Source organism: Lutjanus erythropterus, chromosome 18 (genome assembly GCF_056507025.1).
Source record: "Lutjanus erythropterus isolate fLutEry1 chromosome 18, fLutEry1.hap2, whole genome shotgun sequence".
NCBI lineage: Eukaryota > Metazoa > Chordata > Actinopteri > Lutjaniformes > Lutjanidae > Lutjanus > Lutjanus erythropterus.
In genome coordinates this window covers 32,145,373-32,169,035 of record NC_139334.1, presented here as the reverse complement: position 1 = coordinate 32,169,035, position 23,663 = coordinate 32,145,373, and the positions used below count along the sequence as shown (strand labels likewise).

The 23,663-nt window shown below is 40.6% G+C and overlaps 1 protein-coding gene across 2 annotated transcripts in view; it reads left to right on the top strand.

Moving 5' to 3' along the window:
• The window catches only part of pxdn (peroxidasin), an 84,118-nt gene that overhangs the window by 19,435 nt on the left and 41,020 nt on the right, over positions 1-23,663 (top strand). The window contains exons 3-7 of one of the 2 annotated variants that reach the window (XM_084742238.1): positions 82-153; positions 5,601-5,672; positions 11,240-11,311; positions 13,680-13,751; positions 15,883-16,052. In XM_084742238.1, coding sequence (XP_084598364.1) covers positions 82-153; positions 5,601-5,672; positions 11,240-11,311; positions 13,680-13,751; positions 15,883-16,052 — 458 coding nt within the window. The remainder of the gene's footprint in view (positions 1-81; positions 154-5,600; positions 5,673-11,239; positions 11,312-13,679; positions 13,752-15,882; positions 16,053-23,663) is intronic. The other variant, XM_084742239.1, reaches the window with a different exon arrangement.

Genomic DNA, 23,663 nt, shown 5'->3' with positions numbered 1-23,663 from the left:
TACTCTCCTTAGAATTAGCTAAGAGCAAACCCGCTGTCTACTTTACATCCACCAGATAACCCTGTTTTCTTTTCCTCACAGCCTCCTCAACAACAATCATATACGAAGGATCCCCAGGGGGGCATTTGAAGACCTGGAAAACCTCAAATATCTGTAAGTTGTCCTCGTTTCAATTCCGTTTTGCTTTTGAGGTCAAGAACTAGATGTTGAGACAGTGTTTCAGTGATCTCTCCTCTGTCAGACCATAATGTGCACTTAACTCTTTGTTCAGTCAACAGCAGAGGAAGCACGGTGAAACATGTTGCTAGACTGCTCAGTCAGTGAAAATGTATCAGCGCGGTGTACGGAAAAAAAAAGCATCAATGAAAAGTCTCCCTTTGTCTGATCCCCTGTACTTATGTGTCTGGAAGTCTTGACCTGGAGGCAGAGTGGAGAACAGGCGTGTGTAGCCTGAGGGTTTTCTGTGGGAACACTGGTGCGCTCACTTTGTTAGTCATTTACATTATCATCCAGCTGGCCTCAGTTGTGGCGAGAGCACTGTCTGCGCTCACCGTTAGATATGGTGTGATTCCCCTGTATGGACTTGATGATGAGGACAATTATTGCAGATAATGAAGGGCATGATTCATTTATTCCATATGATTTTGTTTGTGTTTGGTGAGATGCTTGAGACTAAAGATGACAAGTTTTGTGTTGTCTCTCATTAGTCTGCTGATGGGTTATCGAGGCGGTCTGTATTAGCAGGAACTTTGTGTCAGGCAAATATGTAGTGTGACAGACTGTTACATCACTGCCAGCTTGGACGTGCACCGCTCACTAGAAACAAGATCTGTATCAGCGACAAGACAGTGAGAAGAGGGGGTGACTAGAAGGAATGTATAGGCTACTGACACACAAACACAAACACACACATTCCCGGCATAGATCCCCGCTCTTAATGTTGTAATGAAATCCTGTAGCCGTGTAGTAACTCTTTTAATTACAGACCCCCCCTCACTTTACAGCAGAGTTGATCTAAAGCCTCTTCCAACCCTTGTGATTAGGGTGAGGTGCCCCCCCCCCCCCCCCACACACACACTCCCTTCCTGCTGATTCTGTGGTCTGTAGCTGGGGGGCTAGATCGTATCTCCCGTCTCACCTCTCCACTTCCTTTGGACCCCAGTAAAGTCCACTCCCTGTCATCTTTCATGTTCTCCAAACCTAATGGCCCGGTGGCTGTCTATACAGCGAGTGCCCACCCCCTCTCCCACGACCACCTCCATAAACAAGTCAAACAGAGGTCACCGCGCCTCTTTGTGGGAACCTTTCACTGTTTGTTTTATCCTCTTCCAATTATTCACTTATATTACATCCATCTGTTATTGTCTGTCAGTGTGTTTATTATAGGAACACAGATTCTTCACATCAAGGCACATTAATTTAAGTTTCCTTCAGTTCATGCTTAGAATTTATGTAAAGCTTTTGTTTTCTGAATGTTGACATAAATCATCTAAAGCAACATTATGTAAGATTTGGCACTGTCACTAGTTTCAGAGCGCGGTTCACTTGCATGCTGCTGGACAGATATACACATGTCTTTGTTGTGATTTTACTTATCAAAAAGTTGTGAACCAGCATAAAAACAAAAGACATAAAAAGCCAGATAATATTAATCATGGCGGCACAGTGGTGCAGTGGTTAGCACTGCCACCTCACAACAAGAAGGTGAGTGAGTTCGATCCCCCAGCTCCCCGGCTGGGGCAGGGCCTTTCTATGCGGAGTTTGCATGTTCTCCCCGTGTCTGCGTGGGTTCTCTCCGGGTTCTCCGGCTTCCTCCCACAGTCCAAAGACATGCATGCTAGGTTAATTGGTGACTCTAAATTGCCCGTAGGTGTGAATGTGAGTGTGAGTGGTTGTCTGTCTCTATGTGTCAGCCCTGTGATGAACTGGTGACTTGTCCAGGGTGAACCCCGCCTCTCGCCCAATGTCAGCTGGGATAGACTCCAGCAGCCCGCAACCCAAAAGAAAATGAATGAATGAATGAATATTAATCACTTGTAGGCTTGGACAGTGCCTATTTTTTTATACCTTCCTGACATTTCGCGATGGTTTACGGTATATGACGCTACATAGAAGTCATCAAAGCATATATGACACCTTCTTAGACAACTCTTACTGGGTCTAGATACTTATGACAAGAGATTCATGAATACATAAGAAATAAGCACCCTTATTTCATTGATTTTAGCTCAAGTAGACTTGTTGCCGTGGATACCGACACATCATTTGGCTGAACAAAGATGATTCATATATATATCATGTGGCCACTCGACTGCTTCTATAGTGAAAGAAGTCATGTCAAAAGAAAGGCAATATATCTTCCGTTTCTTCCCCTCTGTTGAGGTTGCTGTTGAGTCCCGGTTCTGAGTCTGTGCCCCGCTCCACCGGCCCTGGTTCCGGTGCCTGTTTCAGTGCAGGTCCCCATCAGCAAATCCTGCCCACCGAAATCGCAATTTTTCGAAAAGGAAAAAATGTGAGAAAACAGCATTATAATGAAGTACTGTAGTGCTGCAGCCTAAAAAAACATGTTAAATTATAATGCAAAACTGATTATTTCCACTATTTGTATTGAATATCACAATATCAGTCAAAATAATCGCTATGACTTTTTTTTTCACCAGATCACGTAATCCTACACCCCAGGTCCTCCACCTCTGCCAGAGGTGTGAACACCAACACTCCCCTGGTGCTCCAGTGAGCTTCCAGTCCAGCTAACTGAGCTAACCGAGGGAAAACCAGGAAACATTTTCTCCAAAATCTAGTTTCACCAAAACCAGTGACATAGTTGTTGGTTTGTGACTCAGTGCCGTAAAGTTTTACTTACTTTTACGAGGTTAGACAGCACAAGAACAGGCGTGCGGGGCACAGAGTAGGAATGACAGAGGGACATTCACTGTGTTACTAGTCAGTGTAGCATCAAAAAAGTTTTGATCCGTTATTTGAAGGTGGAATAGTTACATAATGTTGCTTTAATGAAGTGATCAGCAGCAGTCAGAAGAAATCATCCTGGGTCTCAACAAGACATATTTTGTGGTAAAAGGCGGGATGTTTAAGTGCATACTGTCTACTTTTTGATGAGTATTACCACTAAATTATATCTGCTCATTATAGTGAAGCCCCTTGAGATTAGGGCCCACAATTTCCATATCCAATTTCCTAAGTAAAACCCACACATAAAACGTGCGTGCACACACACACACACACACACAGCTGCAGTGTTTCACATTCATTCATGAAATCATCAGGCTCCTGCAGGGGAGTTCTTGAAAATCAAGCCAAAAACTAAGTCAGTAAGCCATTTATGAAGTATTACAACAATATGTTTGGTTGCTCAGTTGTCATTATACTAAACAGATTATGCTTAAAGTGATATTTCACCCAAAAATGAAATTTCACTCAATATCTACTCACCTCTGTGCTGATGTGAGGATGGGTGAAGATCTCCAGTTGTGAAACACTCCAGCGGAAAACAGCGTTGCAGCCAAATCCAGTACAATTGAAGTGAATGGTGACCAGTTTTAAAATGTAAAAAATAAGAACGTGCACACGCCTGAAGCGGGTACACAAGTTCTCACCCAACCGGTGCGACACAAGATATATGAGAACTCATGATGCCTTCACATCTGTGTTTACGTGCTACCTGGAAGAGACAACAGAGAGAGATCTGCTCAGAAATAGTGACTTGTTATGCGCACAGTTGACTTCTCAAATTTTCAACAAAGAAGAAACTGTCTGAGGACTTCAACATAGAAGAAGAACATCATTTCTTTGCTGCAGCCGCGCCGCGTGGGCGAGAGCTTGTGTACCCACTTCAGGTGTCTGCATGAGGATCAGGACTAAGAGGCTACAGTTGACATTTAGACTAAAAACATGGTGTAAATGGCGTCTTTTTGGGTCACTTGGATTACACCACACGAGCAGTATGGAGATATTTTATGGGTTTTTGTGTTCTTTTTTTACATTTTAAAACTGGTCACCATTCACTTCAATTGTACTGGATTTGGCTGCAACGCTGTTTTCCACCGAAGCTCCAGGAGTGTTTTGTGAACTGGTGATCTTCACCCATCCTCACATCAGCACAGGGGTGAGGAGATAATGAGTGAAATTTAATTTTTGGGTGAACTAAAAATGAATTTTCATGTAATTCTGTGTAATTTTCATCATTGGTTAATTTCGATTATTTTCTTGATTAATCAATTAGTTGTTTGGTCTATAAAATGTCTGAAAATGGTGAAGAATGTTGATCAGTGTTTCCCAAAGCTGAAAATGATGTCCTCAAATGTCTTTTTTGTCCACAGACCAAAGATATTCAGTTTACTATCAAAGAGAACTGAAGGAAAAAATATTGACATTTGATTTTCAAAGTAGTTGGCAATAAGTTTAACAATCGATTAATAACTGATTACTCGAGTAATTGTTGCAGCTCTAATAAAATTGTTTTTATATAAACCTTGTATAAATCTTTTATGGTAAGAAACCTGATAGCACATAGAGGGATAAATAGAGGATTTTTTTCTCCTCCATACATTGCGTCACTTCTTCTGTTGGTTAGATCTGTATCTCTCATCATGTCTCATCATGAGCGCAGCGGTGGAAACAGAAACAGAGAGACGGGAGATGAAAGGGCAGACAGCTGTAAGCCATTGCTTTTTTAGTATCACATTTCTTTAACATGTATGTCTTTCAGTGTGCTAAAACACCACGCTGATCTTACACAGGCTGCTTATTACCTCAGCCTGTTTCAAGTTCAAATATGGAAGTCACTGAATCAGGCGGAGACGTGGAGGAAGGAGGAAACACGAGGAATTTGTGATGTCATATGTTGATTGTCTGTTGATGATGACTGATGTTTGTTTGACGCATACACCATCACAATAGCTGTGTTCCCCTCCTGTTTCCTGTTCAAATATCTAATCTTTGATTTTATAATGTGAAAGTAAACTATATAATCAGACATTAGGACTCATTAGCTGAATGTGATGTATTCCATGAATGATATACAGTTTATTTTGGATAAGGTCTTAATGAATTGTGTTTACTTGCTTCATTGCTGTCCATATTTACTTGATTACTTTCTGGCATAGATACACTGAATTCATGAACATTCACCAAATACAATGATCTGTAGATTACGTCACACCGTGCTGAAATTCTGCCTCTGCCATCTGTATCTGAAGAGAAAATATTGTAGATGAGCTGATAAACACTCAGAAATACATTTGTTTTAATTGTGCAGGTTGTCTGATTTTCTGTAGACCTGTTTCAAATGTTTGCAAGCTTGCAGAAAAGAGCCTCCTCTGCCCATAACCACAGCTGGTGATGTTAATGAAGTGGGGTAGTGTAGCAGGTCTTAACAGCGTCTACAGTAAACCTACTGTACAAGTCGTAGCAGTACATGCATATCTTTTTGAGAGGGCAACTACAACAACCGTTGATCAGATCTTTTCCACTTTTTCTCATAACAACCAGGCAGAAGTCAGGTGATCCTGTGTGTGTGTGTGTGTGTGTGTGAGAGAGAGAGTGTGTGTGTTACTAATGTTACTGATTATCTCTCCTTTCAGCTATTTGTACAAGAATGAAATCCAATCAATTGACAGACAAGCATTTAAGGGGCTTGTCTCTCTTGAGCAACTGTAAGTGACCAACTTCCTCGTCAACCTTTTCCTTCTGCTCTTCCTTCCACCTACTGTCTCCCTGTCTGTCCCCACCCCCCTCCTGAAAGATTGCCATAAACAGTTCATGAAGTCATGTAAGGTCTACATAGTCATAAGTTATTTATAAGCCAAGTTATATGATCTAATAGTATGGGGTTCACCAACCTGTGGCTCGTTTGCCCCTTTCCAGTGGCTCCCTGTGGCTCTGAGAAAAAAAAAAATTGCATTTTGTAAAATTGTGACGGACAGACAGACAGAAACTTTATTGTCTTTCGGTATACACAAGTGTACACAGGACGAAATTTCGATTGCACTTGGCTCAGCACAGGATTAAAATATAAATAAGATAAAGTGCAAATAATAAAAGGTGCTAAAAAGTGATGCGGTGAAATAGTAACTAAGATAAAAAAAAAAACGGGTAAGCAGCATATTAATGTTCTGAGTCTGATGACTTGAGGAAAGAAACTGTTGCAGAACCTAGTGGACTGCACTGCATGCTGTGGAACCTCTTTTCAGAGGCCTGTACACCACTTGTGTAGCTTATACACCAAATTTAAAAAATAAATGTTTTATTTCATCAAGTAAAACATACCTCATAGCCCAGACTTGCCAACCTTTAGTCCTCAAAAATAGGGAGCATTTCTAAATCAAAGCAGGGGAGAAAATCTGAGTTTCATAAACTTTGTTTCCTGCATTCTGGGGACTTTTAAAGAATAAATTAAATGTATTAAGTAGTATACATGATATATAAATGACAATTACCAACTGCAGTACATGATGTGACCAAGCATTTAGCCTAGTAATCCAATTTCAACATTTATTATAACACAGAAGAAGAATATTTTTATTTTTAAATATTTTTGTAAGGATATATTTATTTTAGGTTTTTCATGAAAAAAAAGTGTGAAAATGTGAGAATTGTGATCCCTGGAGGAAACCAGGAGAGGGCAATGAAAAATAGGAGAATTCCCAGGAAAACTGGGAGGGCTGGCAAATATGTCATAGCCTATGGCTACAAATCGGCGCCTTTTCCCCTGAATTTTGCTGGTGGCTAGTCTCGAGTCTCCTCGGCTAGCTGCGGAAGCCAAATTCCAAGAAAATTTAATAGTGCGGCTCCAGACAGATTTTCTTTGTTCCTTTTTGTCCAAAAATGGCTCTTTTGATAGTAAAGGTTGTTGACACCTGTGATATTGCCAGGCATGTCACAGATGTTGGCATCAGTTTTTGAGCTGTTATGAATGCTTTATGACAGGACTGTGTAGGCCTTACACAGGTATCATGAAAGCTCTGTTCAGTCAGTGTTCATTACAGTGACACCCTCCCCCCTCCTCTCCTCTCATGCGCCCCTCTGTCCACTTCCCTACCGCCACCATGCATGCCGTGTGTGCACCCACCCTTGTATGCCGCGCTGACCCTCTTTGACCCTCTTGCATGAGTCGCATGTCTCGTGGTCAGGACGACAGATATGCGCCGCCCCCATGCGAAGCAGCTTAAAGCATGACTATCTAGCATTGTGCTGCTAGTAGTGCTAGCAGTGTCGTGTTGGAGTCAGAGCTTCTGCTTTAGAGCAAAGCTTGACTTGCACTGTGTCAGTCCTGCTTCTGCAGAAATCAGTCTGCTCTGATTTGCTGTAATCTGCTATACGTGTTTATTCGTGAGCAACTTTCAGTGCATTACGTACACTCAAAAATATGAACACAATGCTTTTGTTTTTGTTCCCACTTTTCATGTGTTGAAGTAAAAAATATAAAACGTCTTCTATGCAACACAAAAGGTTTATTTCTTTCAAATTTTGTTCACAAATGTGTAAAAATCTTTTGCTAAAAAAATCCATCCACCTGACAAGTGTGGCACACAGAGATGCAGATTAGGCAGCAGGATTATTGCAGTCATCAGTCCCTCCAGCAACAGTTCACACAAATTCAACCAATCCCTGTGGATTCTGTGTGGCCTTGCAATTTTGTCCATATATTTTTTATTTTGTCACAGGTACTGAAAAGAACAGAAGGTTTGCCATCCCTGTTGACATTTATCAAAGCTCTGTGCACTTCATCTACAAATAAAGTCTATTTTGTTAGTGTTGGTACTTGTGAGCCTTTTTGGTAAAGTTACTTGGAGACCTTGCAATTTTCATTGCAAAAAAAAAAAAAAGCCTAAAAACATTGCAAAATGCATCAGAGTTGTTTAGAAAAGCTGACATGAAATCAGACATTCTAGGCCGCAACAATCGGCCTGCGACGCTGGGAGGGACTGATTATTAGGCACTATGGCTATTTCACATAGGTAGCCATTGTTTTCCAGGCGGGCAAAGTTATGACCCACCCTACTCTGCCTCTGATTGGCTAGTACTTGGTTAGGGTTAGGGTGAGAATATAAGGGTAAACCAATCCAACACAGATTTGAACACATTTGTGAATAAGATTCTAGGGGAAAAAAAACTTTGTTTGCACAGAATAAATCTGAGATCTTTCTCCACTCATCTCATGAAAAACTGGAGCAAAAACAAGTGTCACATTTCTGTTTTTGTTGAGTGTATTGTTTAGTTTGTGTGATGAAATTCAACTGCTTCCTGTAAGTCTTGACACTCAGAATCCTGTTAGTTCTGTGCAGCAACCCTGCCTCTGTTGTGTCTTTATATATTTGCATGTTCGCCAAGAAAAACACGTTAGCAATTGTTGATTGATGCTCTAAATATGAATTGTGTTTTCAGTATGGGAGAAGAAATGATCCTTGTAGTATGTTGACAGTGTGTCATTCTCCAAACCTAAACGGCTGCTCTGAATCCTTCCCTCAACAAACGATGCTCTCTGTGCTCTTGGAGGAAACTGTGCCTTACTGTACCTCTCTGTGACCACATTAACAGAGAACAAATGGCTAATTCACCAAGTCAAACCAATTCCAACATCAGGCCCCATGCCTGGCAGCTGTTTTGAATTCTGCTACGATAATGAAAGGTTTTATATGTGGGTGACAAGTTTTGAGCCAGATTGCATGCATTTTAATAGTTCTTCTACATCCCCATTGGGCAACAGATGCCAAAGCCTGAACTCACGTTCTTCTTTAGTGGGAATAAACAGCTCCAAAGACCTGTGCACTGACATTGTTATATGACCCACCACCGCCATTCATCTCTTGATGTTCTGTCAGCATAGTAGCACAGGGACCACTGAAGGATGGCAGCAAACAAAATGTACAGCAAAAAATATTGTCAGAAACAATAATGCAAAATAGAAAGTACAGATGCGTGATATTGTATTATTGCTGATATCCGATATACATCAGTATTTTCAGGTCATTTTTGGCCAGTTGCAGTTTGCAAAAAATTTTCCACCCACTTGCAGAGAACATCAAGTGTCTCCTGTAGTGGGATTAATTAAGTGGGATTATTGTTAGTTAGTTAATTAAATAATTAATTATGTTTAAAGTTATCACCATGGTAAAAATGTACATATGTTCATTAAGAAAACTTTTTTTTGTAATGAACGTGATGATGGGTGTTAAAGGGGCAGTTCATCTAAAAGTGAAAATTCAGTCATTATATACTCACCTCCATGCTGATTGAAGGTTGGGTTTAGTTTTTTTAGTTCACAAAACACTGCTGGAGTTTCACATGAAAACAGTGTTGCAGAATCTCCGTAACAGTTGAAGTGAATGGAGAACAGTTTTCAAATAGAAAAAAACAACCAAAAAAAAAAACATAAAATGTCTTCATACTGTTCTTCTGGTGTAATCAAAGTCTTCTACAGCCCCAGCATGCCATTCACTTGCACATGCACACTGTCACAACACACAACAAATGACGTCTTTCAAATCAACTTGGCAGGTCGGGGCTTTAGAAGACTTGGTTTTTTGTGCTTGAAAACTGGTCACCATTCACTTAAGTTGCACTGTTTTCATGTGAAACTCCAGCAGTGTTTTGTGGACTGAAAAACTAAACCCAACCCTCAGCTGGCACCAGGGTGAGACGATAACGATTGTAATCATTTTTGGGTGAATTAGCCCTTTAAGATGGGAACTTAAATTTGTAGCGTTGAAGAAATGAGGTTTGCCTCATCACATGACTAACACTGAGCAGTCTTTGCAAATAGCAAATTTTGCTTTTCCGCTTTGGCCACTTCGAGAAACGGCCACACTGCAGGCATATTTGTGTTGAGTGCACATAATCAAAGCATCATGGCCCCGTCACATCGGCACAAATTCATTTTAAAGCCTTTACTGATACTGATACTGATGATATTCTCATGCATCACTGGTTGGAAGTCTTCTAGTCCTCTTTACACACTTGAGACCATGACTGATTAATTAACTCTTGCTGCCAGTTAAACTAAAATAATAGCTGGTTTGGGATGTTGATTCGTCTTAGAAGGAGGATTAAATGGTTCTAAAATTCATTAACTGCTGGCTTCATCAGTCAGTCCCTCCAGGATTTTGCAGGCTGTTTTTGAGATTGTTTCAGCCCAAAATGCCTGATTTCATAGCATCTTTACTTAAAAAAAAATGTTCTACATGTTGTGGTGTGTTTAGAAAATAAAAAAATATATAAAAGTAAAAACTAGTGAATAATAAAATAAAACATTGACTAGGTTCAGTGACATGTACATGCATGATGTCAAATTTATGGAAAAGTTTCAGAGTTTGGACATAAAATCAAGGCAACGCAGAATTCACAGGGATTGAATTTGCATGGATTGTTGCAATCGCAACATCACAACTTCCTAGAGGGACTGATTAAACCTTTCTGTCTTTGGCTTGTCTGGCCTGTGTTGTGTTTTTCTACTCTGGCCACTCTGCAACACATATTTTAGGTAACACCCAAAGACATAATGTTGGACATCCAGTCCAGCTTGTAAAACTACAGCTGAGAATCAACAGCTGACATATACTTACAGAGCAAAAGCAAAATGGATTTTCTCGTGTGGAAGATATCTAGAGGAATATTTCATTTTAATTTTTTACAGTCCGTGCTGCTTCAGTCTGTCTCTGTCTGTCTGTGTTGTTGCTGCTGCAGCTGCTTTGACTGTTGCCCCCCACCCCCCCCACCCCCATCTAAACAAGCAGATACCCAACTGAACCCTTACAGTTACCATTCAGCCATCAGTTGGATTTCATTTCCCTAACCTTTTATTTATTAGCATATGGTTTGATTTATGTTTTCACAGCTCAAAGGCTTTTGAGAGCATAAATTATGTTTGCATTCCATGAGATAATCGTTGTACTTGCTTTTCACCTGTGGGCGATCTCATTTCAAACTCAGCCATAGATTTTCAGCCCCTGTATATCAGCTGTCTAAGATGAATGCTTGATGTGCAAATTCCTCCAGTCTGCCTGCATTCATCCAGAGCTACATATCACTATTTCTGAAACTGTTATGTCAGTATTATGAAGTGCCACGGATGGACAGGTGAACGGGGATGGCTGGGGGATGCTTCATTGTCATCATTTATACATCTCTCAGGGCCTGCTAGGAAAATGAACTTAAATGTAGTCAGTCAGGGAGCCCTAATCCAGTTTTACTGTGCTTTTGTCTACATTTTGTTCTCCTCCAGGTACCTGCACTTCAACAACATTGAGTCTTTGGAACCAGAATCATTCACTCACCTCCCAAAGCTGGAACGACTGTAAGTTCGCCCTGTTCGACCTTTCAACCAAGATTCCACAGTTCACACACAATCCTCAAAGAGCCTCTCTCACATAAATCAAGGGATTAATAGATCCACCGGTGCAACTGGATTCAACCGGACGCTTGATAGAAACCAGAAAGCAATAACTAACATGATGCACTTGGTACTTGGAATTAAGTGTCAACTCAGGCAGGTCCAGACTTTGTTTAGCTCGACAGTGGAATGATCTGCAGCTACAAATCAAATGCCTCCTAATAGTCCTTCTGTTGGTTTGTTGCAGCTTCAGACAATAATAGGCATGACAGCAGACTCCGGGATGTTGATCCCTGACTTATATTATATATTTAGTCCCAGTGTGGCTAATTTTATTTGGGCTGTTTGCTTTGATAGGGTGTAAATGTCCGCTGTAGTTTATTTGTTGAACGGACAACTCCAGTTCAGTTGTTTAACAGACCTATCAGGAAATGTGTTGGCATAAATTATTGCCATTTTTTTTTTCTCGTAATTTTGTTGCTTCTAGAAATGATCACACTGGGACAATCTGTCAAGACTGAAAGAGACCGAGGGGGAGCCGAGATCACGGTCAGAGCCACATGCCACATGCAGCTCTTCAGCCCCTCTCCAGTTGTGACTTTGGCAATGTCTATGAAGAAGTTGAGACAACTCAAAATTTCAAGGCAGCGTACTGCAAAAGACTTTTGAGTTTTGAGCCCAACTCAAATTAAGTTTTAAAAAAGTTTCACTAACTACTAATCTTTTGTTGAGATAATTTGCTTTTCTTCTTTAAATAAACTTAAATCGTAAATACTCCTAGAAATTGTATTTAAAATTTATAGAGGAAGTGCACTCATGTGAAAGGGAATTATTAAATCAAATTAATATTTTCAATTGAAACCATTTAACCAAAATAATAACAAATCAGGTTCACATCTCACCGTGACCAACTTTTGAAAAGTTTATCTAAAGACAAATAATAAATCTCATCTAAAGGTTACAGGTGGGCAAAACTTTTTAAAGTTTATTTCAAAGCATAAGAGTTTGAGTTGGGCTCAAAAGTCAAATCTATTGCAGTGCGTTGTCTCAGATATTTTTTGTTTTTTACATTGTACAGTGATTCTCACATTTACCAACTATAAAAATCTGTAGTATATAAACTACTTTTTTTAAAAAAAAAAAAGTTGCAATATTTCATCAACTAAAATGTGCATCATAGCCTCAGTGCCATTTACTTTACTTTTGACAGTGGATAGTCTTCTTGAGTCTGTGTAAGCTAGCTATGAATGCCAAATAAAAATAAATAAATAAATAAAAACTCATTAGGGAAAAGAGAGAATTTAATACTCGTGGCTCCAGACAGATTTTATTTTTCTTTTTTTGGCCAAAAATAGCTCTTGTGATCATGTTGCAGACCCCTGCTCTAAGGTTATCTTAATGCGATGCCTTCACATTAAGTTTAGTAGTAATATTAATATTGTTATCTCTGACCAAAATAATTTAGTCTAACAGTTAACATGTCTTCATATTTTGTCAGTAAACAATCAATCAGCCATGATGTAAAGCTGTGTTATATTAGCTTGTCAGTCCTGAGCTCTGCCTCTGAACCCTCTGGATACGAACTTTCCTGACAACATGCAGATGTGATGTCGTCCCTGCTCCTAAAACGCTCCACCAGATGTCTAAAGGGCCGAAGAAAGTCCTGTTAAATTCCTGTTTCATTGTCCCTGTTTATGGGCCAGTGGCTGCCCAGTATATCCATACTTCCCAGTCTCTGGAGAGGGACACCTGCAAAAAAAAAAAAAAAAAGGGGGATTGGGGAGGGAATGAATTCCCAGATGCACAACTCCGAGAGGCTTGTTGGGGAATGTCTCCATGGTCACGGTCAAAGCAGTGGCCAGAGAGCATATCTGTAGATCGCTTTCCTTACAGGTAGAGATAGAAGATGAAGGAGTGCATCAAACTTTATCTTCATTTACTCTGATTTTAAGAATGAAGAGTGCTGGGTGAATGTTTTTCAGTCTTACATAAACAAGAAAATGTTTTGATGTCTGCTTTTAGCTAAGGAATGCAAGTCTCCAGAGTCACCAAAAAAACATTGATGCATGTCTGGGAAGATGATCATATTTCTTGTCCCATTTGGAAAATGTATTGTAATGAAATATTATTTTGATTTGATATTAATGAGAGGCAAACATTTTGTTTAAATATATCCACTATTATTAGTTATTATGAGTCGAATTAATTTCAAAAATGTTATCTCTGAAAACAGCGTATTCATTTAAATTACTCACATTCCTCATGAAAATATCTATCTACTTACACAAGCTGTACAGTTATAGCAAATCATCTTCTTCTGTCTCTCACTCAGGTTTTTGCACAACAACAGAATCACCCAGCTCGTCCCGGGAACCTTCTCTCATCTTCAGGCCATGAAGCGACTGTAAGTGGAAAAGTCCCCGTGTGAGAATGCATGTCTCTATCAATTTCTGTAGTTTACTCCCATGACAGCCAGTATCAAGCGGGGCCTGTTTGTCAGTGAAATGCCATGTAACCAGTCTACACTGTTCTCACGCTTCTTTGGCTGAAGGACGGTTTCTGTCGCAGCCCAGCCTGCTCTGCTGTCCTCTCTTTGAGTCGGCTGCACTGGGGTCTAGAAGGACACTTTATGTGTAAAACACATTTCAGGTGCTAGTTCCTGCAAAAAAATGAAAATTCTGTCATTATCCACTCACCTGTGTACCAGTTGATGGTCGGATTTGGTTTTTTAGTCGGCGAAACACTGCTGATTCCTGATTCTTCCTGATTTGTGATGTGAAAATATAAATATATTCACACATTCAGAGAAATTAAAAGTGTGCGTCCTCCTATAGTTGAGTTATTAAACCAGCTGACCTGCAGAGCTTCTCTGCTGAGGCTGCAGCTGCTCTCCAGCATCACCTGCTCTGCACACTGAGCACTCCTTTACACCATGACTTAAGGATTTATTTGGACCAAACCAAAGCTGGTGATTGCCGGGGCAGCGGAAAGACGAACCGAGACATTTTCGGTGAGTTTTATTCAGCTCCTGTAAAGTTTGAATGAAGCTGACGATGATGCAAAAGGGTTCTGGTGAGTTTGGTGAGAGAAATTAAACGGCTGTTTCTGGTTAAACAAAATGTAACTCACTCTTTAAGATGAGGTCTCTTACTGTTGTGAGGATTTCCATAATGTTGTCAGACTCTAACAATAGCAGTATGAACCTGTCAGTGGTGAAAAGGAGCGCAAACAACAAGCAGACAAGCAAGTGTCCCTGCTCTGTGCGCTCTGAATCACGCTGCGAGGTTTTTCATCACTCCTCTCTGGCTCCATCACAGTTAGTTTTGTGGTTTGTGATGATTTAGAGACTCGGTGTGTAAAGTTTACAGTCTGTTATGCCGTTATGTTGCTGTTACAAAAAAACAAGAACTGAAACTTGTTTACCAGCCACACCTGTCACCCTCTCTCACCAGTCAACTGACAGCGCATGTGATCCTGAGTGCACCAGCTAATATAAAATATATTTCATTTCTTTGAATTCCTCATTGAAATGTTCTTCCTGTGCATTTCTGTAAGCTTCTATCCGTTTTATCCTGTAACTGTGATTCGCACTGACTTACAAAGGGATCCTGTCAAACTCCAGCAGTGTTTTGTGGACTAAAAAACTAAACCTGACTGTCAGTAGGCTCAAGGGTGAGTAGGTAATGGCTGAATTTTCATTTTTGGCTGAACTATCACTTTAACCTAACATGGGTAAGGATGAGAGCAGCAAAAAAAAATAGATAAATAAAATTCTACTATGCATCTTACACTAAAGATCCTTAATTTAATTAAGTATGAGAATTTAACAGAAATGAACTCTAGTAATAGCGCTTTGAACTTTGTCCTCCTCTAGCCAACAGACAGTGAAGAACAAGCAGTGGTTTGGCCTCATTTTATTGGTTTCTCCCCTCTTGTCTCCACCATAAATTACCTTTAGTATTTGTTAGATCCCAGGCCTGCATTGACTTGCGTCGACTTCTGTCTGATTATGGCATTCGGTGTTGGAGGACACATAAATATATAAAGGATCGCTAGAGGCTTCAAATGACATATGTGAGTTAAAATCTAATTTGTTCAGACCGCATAAACTACTTTATTAAAAAGAGTGTTTCACAAGTAGCCTCACCAGTGTAAAACCAGGCCAGTTAGGTCTTCAGAAAGCAATGCCATGGATAATGGACACACTGTGGTAGAAGTGGAAGCTGGATCAGTTACCAGAGGACCAGGCCAAGCAGAGAGATAGTTTCCCACGGCAGGAAAAGAGTGTCTTCCAATATGGCCCCGCTGAGCCCCACTGTTTGGACTGAGCTGGGCTCGGCCAGGCTATGCCAGACCAGATTTAGTTCATAAACTGCCAGAGAGGATTTACACCACACTGCTGCATGTCCAACTCCACAGTTATATGTCATGTCCTTTATGCCTCATGTATGGACTACATGCCCATGTCTCCCTTGCTAAGTGTGTGTGTGTGTGTGTATCTATGTGTGTATCGTGCATGTTGTCTGTGTGTGCAGGCGACTGGATTCCAATGCATTAAACTGTGACTGTGAGCTGCTGTGGCTGGCTGACCTGCTGAAGCAGTACGCTGAGTCGGGCAATGCCCAGGCTGCTGCCACCTGCGACTACCCCAGCCGCCTGCAGGGCCGATCGGTGGCGACACTCACCGCTGAGGAGCTCAACTGTGGTACGGAGAGAAAAAAACACAATCCCCACTAATATCATGGAGTGTTTCTTGGCACTTACAAAACAGGGACAGACATGCATGATAAATATCAGGGCCTATAAATGATTGGCTGATATTGGATTATCCAGCTATATCGGCCTAAATTAGTTAGAGCTGCAACAATTAATCAATTATTAATCAATTATTAAATTAATCGGCAACTATTTTGATGAGAGATTAATTAGTTTGAGTAATTTTTTTTAAGAAAAACAGACCAAATTCTCTGATTCCAGCTGATTAAGTGTGGACATATTTTGGTTTCTTTACTCCTCTATGACAGTAAACTGAATATCTTTGGTTTGTGACTAAAACATATTGGATAATAAAGATATCAGAGGATGTCCTCTTAGGGTTTGGGAAACATTGCTCGACATTTTTCACCATTTTCCTACATTTTAAAACACCTATTCATCGATTAATCGAGAAAATAAATGACCGAATAATTGACTATGAAAATAATCATTTGTTGCAGCCCTGATATCAGTATCTGCGTATATCAGCCAATCAGTAAGGTCTAAAACAATATTGTCAAAGCATTTAATTTGAGTTCTTAGGAATTCTATAAAGTCAAGGTATATTTGTGAATGTTTCTGAAGTTCATTAACTTTACTCGATAAAATAAATGAACGTTTCTTTTGGAAATAGATGAGTTTTAAGGTGTTCCATTGGTTTGCCGCTCGTCCACATCAATCCCAGCTGTAGTGGAAATCATACATTAACATGAACAGCATCGACTAGGCTGACTTGGTTTGTTGAAGCTACATGAAGTCGGGACTACAGGGATTTTGAGTTGATATCTCAGATTCACTCCTCCCGACTGTCAGAGGAGAGGAGTCTGATCTGGGAGCTCGGTGGACGGTCAGCCCAGATTATCTGACAATGTTGGTTTTTACAGATTCTGTCTTAAACCTCCTGAACTGCTCACAGACGCATCGAAACTTTTCAACTTGATTCATGTTTAGGAGTTAAAATCTGCATGATTAACAACAGTTCTTGCTGAAGAATAGAATACCTGTGTTGGCCACATCTCTCAAAACATTTTCTCATTCAGACTTGTTTAACTTGTGATTTATTTATTTTTTTCTCACTCTAAACCATTACTACAGCAAGCTGTTGCATTTTATATACATCTGCTTCCCCGTGAGATATCGTGAGACCATTTTCCACATGAGATCATGTGAGACTGTGCTCCTTCTGGCACAATAATCTTAATAATATCCTGTAGTGTTTGATGTGCTATTATTTTTCAAATCTTGTAATGTATGTATGTTTGAGATTAGAGAGATCTTTGAAGTTTCTTCTTATGTGCATTATGCAACCCAATTTTAAAATCAGTTAGGTTTCGATAATGCAGGGCTCAGACTACAGCAGTTTTCAAAATCCTAATTTTGTTTTCCATTGGGACAACTTTTTTAACTGAGAGGAGCACACATCTGGGCAAGCATACATGAAGCCATATGCACATGTTTGTTCAGCAGCATGCATGTGTTTTCCATGTTCCTTCTCTCATACACACGCTCCTAAACCACAAGTCGCTCTACATACAAAACCTCCAGCCTTCCTGTCAGCAAATAGCAGCTATGCTTAGTCACTGTCTCACACATACACCCACACACAGACACAGACATACACATACACAGGTGTATCCTCTCTTTGTGTCTGAAATCCCAGGCATCCAGCTGTTTCACTCTTCATGCACCACCAGCTGTGTCTCTGGTCTGGGTAAAAGGACCCCCACAATTTGTCCTCTGGTCTCTCCAGACCACCAGCAGCTGCTCACTCCATCTATCAGATGTGTGTGTGTGTGTGTGTGTGTGTGTGTGTGTGTTTCTCATTAATTATCTGTATCTCTATTGTTGATCACAGGTAGTCTACTTGCTTTTTTCTTCTCTTCTTTTTTCTTTTTTCCTTTTCCTTTTTGACTGTTTTACTTAATTTATCTACTCTTTTTTGGTATTGCCTTGTTTGTATATATCTATTATGAACACACAAGCAGGGCTGGGTAAGGGTGGACAATTGGGAATATTATGATCTGAAACGAGAACCTGAATCTGTCATATTGTACTACTCCACGTGAAAGATCACTGAAGAAAATTGTGGTTATATGAAAAAAAGGGGGGGATCGAGTTTCAAAATCATGTCAAATACAAATACAGAGGCAAAGGTGCTGAATATCTCATTTTTGGCTTTTGTCAGATCATCACTGTGCAGCCCTGAATCTCAGCTAGCAAACAACAGGACATGGAGAGAAGCTTATATTTATAATTACTGATATTGCATTAAACTCCTCTGTCCAGAAGGACTTGTGCCACAGCATATAAATCAAAATGCCCAGTTGTCCGCAACTATGCCAGCAGAGATCGGGGAGCTTTGATCCAGTCTGGAGTGAGTGATATAAGCTCTGTGTAAGATTTTCCGTCGTATAACTCTGAATGTTGCTGACTTGGATTGAAATTAGACGGGGAGTGAATCCACAACTTGTACAAACTGAGACAGTACTTACACTGATCAGCCATAACATTACGACCACCTGCCTAATATTGCGTTGGGCTCCCTTTTGCTGCCAAAACAGCCCTGACCTGTCGAGGCATGGACTCCATTAGACCCCTGAAGGTGTGCTGTGGTATCTGGCACCAAGATGTTGGCAGCAGATCCTTTAAGTCCTGTAAGTTGTGAGGTGGGGCCTCCATGGATCGGACTTGTTTGTCCAGCACATCCCACAGATGCTCAATTGGATTGAAACCTGGGGAATTTGGAGGCCAAGTCAACACCTCAAACTCGTTGTTGTGCTCCTCAAACCATTCCTGAACCATTTTTGCTTTATGACATGGTGCATTATACTGCTGAAAGAGGCCACAGCCATCAGGGAATACTGTTTCCATGAAAGGGTGTACATGGTCTGCAACAATGCTTAGGTAGGTGGTACATGTCAAAGTAACATCCACATGGATGGAAGGACCCAAGGTTTCCCAGCAGAACATTGCTCAAATCATCACACTGCCTCCGCTGGCCTACCTTTTTCCCATAGTGCATCCTGGTGCCATGTGTTCCCCAGGTAATCGATGCACATGCACCCGGCCATCCACAAAAATAAAATAAAGGCCACCTTCTTCCATTGCTCTGTGGTCCAGTTCTGATGCTCACGTGTCCATTGTTGGCGCTTTCGGCAGTGCACAGAGGTCAGCATGGACACCCTGACTGGTCTATGCAGCCCCATACACAACAAACTGCGATGCACTGTGTATTCTGACACCTTTCTATCAGAACCAGTATTAACTTCTTCACAAATCTGAGCAACAGTAGCTCGTCTGTTGGATCGGACCACACAGGCCAGCCTTTACTTCCCACATGCATCAATGAGCCTCGGCCACCCATGACCCTGTCACCGGTTCACCACTGTTCCTTCCTTGGTGCAGCTGCAGCTTTGGAGATGTTCTGATCCAGTTGTCTAGCCGTCACAATTTGGTCCTTGTCAAACTCACTCAACTTAGTCTTTATTTTCATGAAATAGTCTAATTTACAATAGACTAATCTATGAGCAAAATTAAGATTAGTCTAACACTACAGACTAGTCAAAATATCTTTGTGAAACCAGCCCCTGTGTTGTTTTTTCTGTCTCATAGTCTAGTATTCATTGAGAAATTTGAAAAAAAGATTATCTAAATTGAGTATACTCTCAGAAGCATTAATTTTGAATCTGTCTCTCCCTCTGAGCTCATCAAATGATTTTCTGCAGCTTTGAAGAAGAGTCCACTGTGCCACATTGGGCAGGATGGTGTGGCAGATCTGGTATTAAATGCAAGCTGGACTCATGAGGTTTAACTGTCCCAACTCAAAGTTATTTGTTAGATAGGCTTTGATGGGAAAAAACAAAGAGATCACTGTCAGAAACTCACTGGACTGCATGATTTCATCCCAAGCCAGCCTCAGATGCACTAGTCCCGTAGATACAGTGACTCTGTAACCTCAGAGCAGCTTCTCGTGTCCTAAATATTAACTTTTCTCTGGCGGGATGCAGTATTACAATGCTCAACATTTGCATTTTTAGATCTTTAATTATTTAATTATACTCATACTGTAGAAAGGCTGCTTTTCAGAGGAGAGGGACTTCCTTTCTTACTGCAGCTGTGCTGTTATGCTTGTCCACCAGTCTCAGAAGACACACCATGATGTTGTGGGGAGATTTGGGCAAGGCCATAAAGCTTGATGAGCCTGGTCCACCTCAGGGGGAGGATTTGTTCTCACTCAGGCCAAATACATCAAGAAATATGAGGCCCAGTGGCCTAAGTTAAATCTTCTGCCTCCATATCCTCCGTCAAGCCCATTATTTTTTATTATTTATTGTTATTATTATGTTATTTCTTTTGCTGTGCAACTCAAGGTCATCAATAGTGAAGGACTGATACTTGGTTGGATAAATTCTTGATCAGCCAGTTTTCCTCCAAAGCACTTTTAATATCTTAGTATCTTTAAATCTTTGGATAAGGTTTGGATTGCAGAGTTGATGTCTTAGCATTCAGGAATTGCTTTTTCATACAGGAGACAGATGCACTACATTGGAGCCTGATCTGTGTTGCGCCACACTCTGTTGTCAGAGTTCTCAACTTTGGTTCTTTGTCTCATTACTCAGTATTGAGACATTGAGCTGATGAAGCTCCTGCATGACTTTATTGGTGTCATTACTAATCTTTTAGCCGCTTTTACAATGAAACTCTTTGGTATGACGAGTCACAGATCATACTATCATGCCATGTCTGTAGTCACGTGATCGAACTTAATGCAACTAACTCATTACATCATGACAGATGGGTACATCGATGAATAGTCCTCCTTGTTTGAGAAGTGGATTGAAAGATAATTTGGTTGTTAAAGTCATGCTCGACCCAAAATCTATCTTTTAAAGAGTCAAATTCCCTGTAGACATGTGGCTATAAAAGTTAGCTGAGAGGAAGAACGGCTGTGGTTGGTAGACGTGGTTTTAGGTATTTATGTGAAAATTTTGTTGGATACTTTTCTTCTGCCTTGTTGCTATTGAAATCCATTGTGACTAACATGAATTTAAAGGTGGAATCAGTGTGATTTCTTCAAGCTGTGTGTCAATGTACCAGAAAGATTTGATAGATGATAGTTGAGTCTCATCTCCAGAGTGTCCATTACCAATATTTTTGGTTAGTAAAGCATCTGCAAGTACAGACAGAGGGAAGTTTCTTTGTCACGATCTGAGTAATGATTTAAAGGGACTATGTTTATGAATCTATACTTTGGGTTGTTTTTGGAAACAGTTGCATATTATGTTGAACGCAGCTTCAGTTTCTATGAACTTTTTGCTACCATTTTTCATGCATTCAGAGAGTGACAGTACATTGAAAAGATAAGTGGAGGAAAACTTAAGCAGTGTATTGCTACTTTTCAACACTGCAAGTAGAAAAGAAAGTCCACATTTCGTTTTTTTTTTTTTTTTTTTTAACAGGCTGTTGGCTCCTGTAGCAGTAAATCCAACTGTCTTAGCTCTGTGTTTCCTCCAGCTCCCACTGAATGCTGTAGTCTGAGCCAGGCAGGCTAGCTGGCAGCTGACTGTAACCCAACCACTTTTAAATCAGAGCAGCTAATTTGATGGCCCCAACTTGCCCATTCTTGCTCAATGTAACCCCCTCCACTTCATCTGTCTGCGTAGCAGGGCAGCAGGGGGAAGAATGTCTGCTTAAAAACATGGCGGAAGCTATTCCACTCCTCCCTCCTTGTTCTCCTCCTTCCCCCCCCCCCTGTAAACGGGCCGGAACAATCCACGGCGGGTTGAGCAGCTGTCAAAACAGCCGTCCTCCTTGAGATGAAGTGCCACCTCCCCGCACAAGTGGTATCTGATGATCACATCGCAGGCCAGGTTACCAACAAACAGGATTTCCAACCCACTGCAATTAAAATCATCGTTGTCAGTATGGAAGAGAAATGAATATTGGAGAGATTGATATTCTTAGTGTGCATCTCAGAGGCTTTTCATGGGTTTGGGTTTGGTTTACCTGCAAAATGGAAGGAGCAGCTCTGAAATGTGTCTACCATATGTACACTGATGTGTGTGATGGTGTGTGGGGCAGGGGCCAAAGAGAGAATGTGTACTCCTTGTTGACAGGTGAGTGTGGGAGTTTGACTGTCTGTCAGGGCAGAGGTTAACTCAATGTGTAGAGTGCAGAGGTGGGACCAAATCATTATTTTGTAAGTCTTGAGTCTTTACATTTAAGTCCCAAGTCCTAAACTTTTAGTTTCATGTCTAAGCCAAGATGAACTCTTCACCAAAGTTTTACAACGGAGCCTAGACTTAATTTCATTTATTTATTTCTCAGGGACAGTGCACATTAATAAACATTACTGTAAATATGCCAGAATTAGCCAAAAGGCTAGTTTTCATCCGTAGTACCTGATCATATGTAAAGTTGGCAACTTAAAATCAATATAAAAATTTAGAAATAAGAAACAAATTATGAGAACAATTCTGAAGGCATGCTAATAACAGTAGAAGCAGAACACAGACAGTATTTAGTAGAAAACAGACATGGGCAGAGCAAATCACAGTTCAGAAAGACCAGAAGCAAACAGCACAACAACAGCACAAGCAAGGTCATCATCATCAACAACAACAACAAACAAATGCAAGCAAAGACAGGCATGAGAAAAAATTAGACCTAAGCAAAGACGCTGCAACAGTAGTAAGGTATGTCAAGCAGTAATACAAGTGATATATTAATTTTTGATTTGCCAAATGATGGCATCTGAAGGCCTCAGTGTTAGTGGTGACAGATTTGGTTGCTTATAAGCCATGTTCTTAACTGTCAAGAGAGGACCTGTCCATGGCAAGTCCCCTGCTCCTACCGTTCTTCAAATGCCAAACAAAGTCTGAAGTTGTTGTGTCCGTTTCTAATTTTTGACCTGCATGTTGTACATACTACAGTAGTTTATCTGTTGGCTGCTGCATGGTTTATGTGCACAAATGAAATAGTCTTTGGTATCATTTTTTTCAACTGGATCTTATTACCATGACATTAGTTCTTTATGGTTCTCTCATGCTACTTGATTGGAAGTTGTTGGACTGGTTTAAACAAACTGGATCTGGGGAATTAAGTGTCAATTTTGCTGACAATGAATTGCGTTAAAGTTAGTTGATGCAGGAAATGCATTAATGCACGGCCCACTTTAAAATACAACCTTTTTGATCTTTAGGCTCGGGGGAAGGCAGCAAGTATTTATAAGGCGAAAGGCTCAAGAGCAAGTAGAGACACGAGTTATTGGCAACCCAAATTGTTACAAGTCTTTTTTTGATAGTCAAGTTGAGTCTAAAATTATCACAGCTGTGACTTGAGAAATCTTGTGCAAGAACAATATGTACCAACAAAGATTAAGAGTCAGTGCCTTACTGTTTACACAGGCAGTTTGAATGATTTCTGGAGGAGGAGTATTTGCAGTGGCATACTCTGAACTCCAGATAACTTCTAATGATCCCTGTAGGGGGGATGGGCTGTATACACTGTGGTGGGTTATGAGGTAGACTGCTCTACGGCTTAGGCTAAGTATCTGATGGTG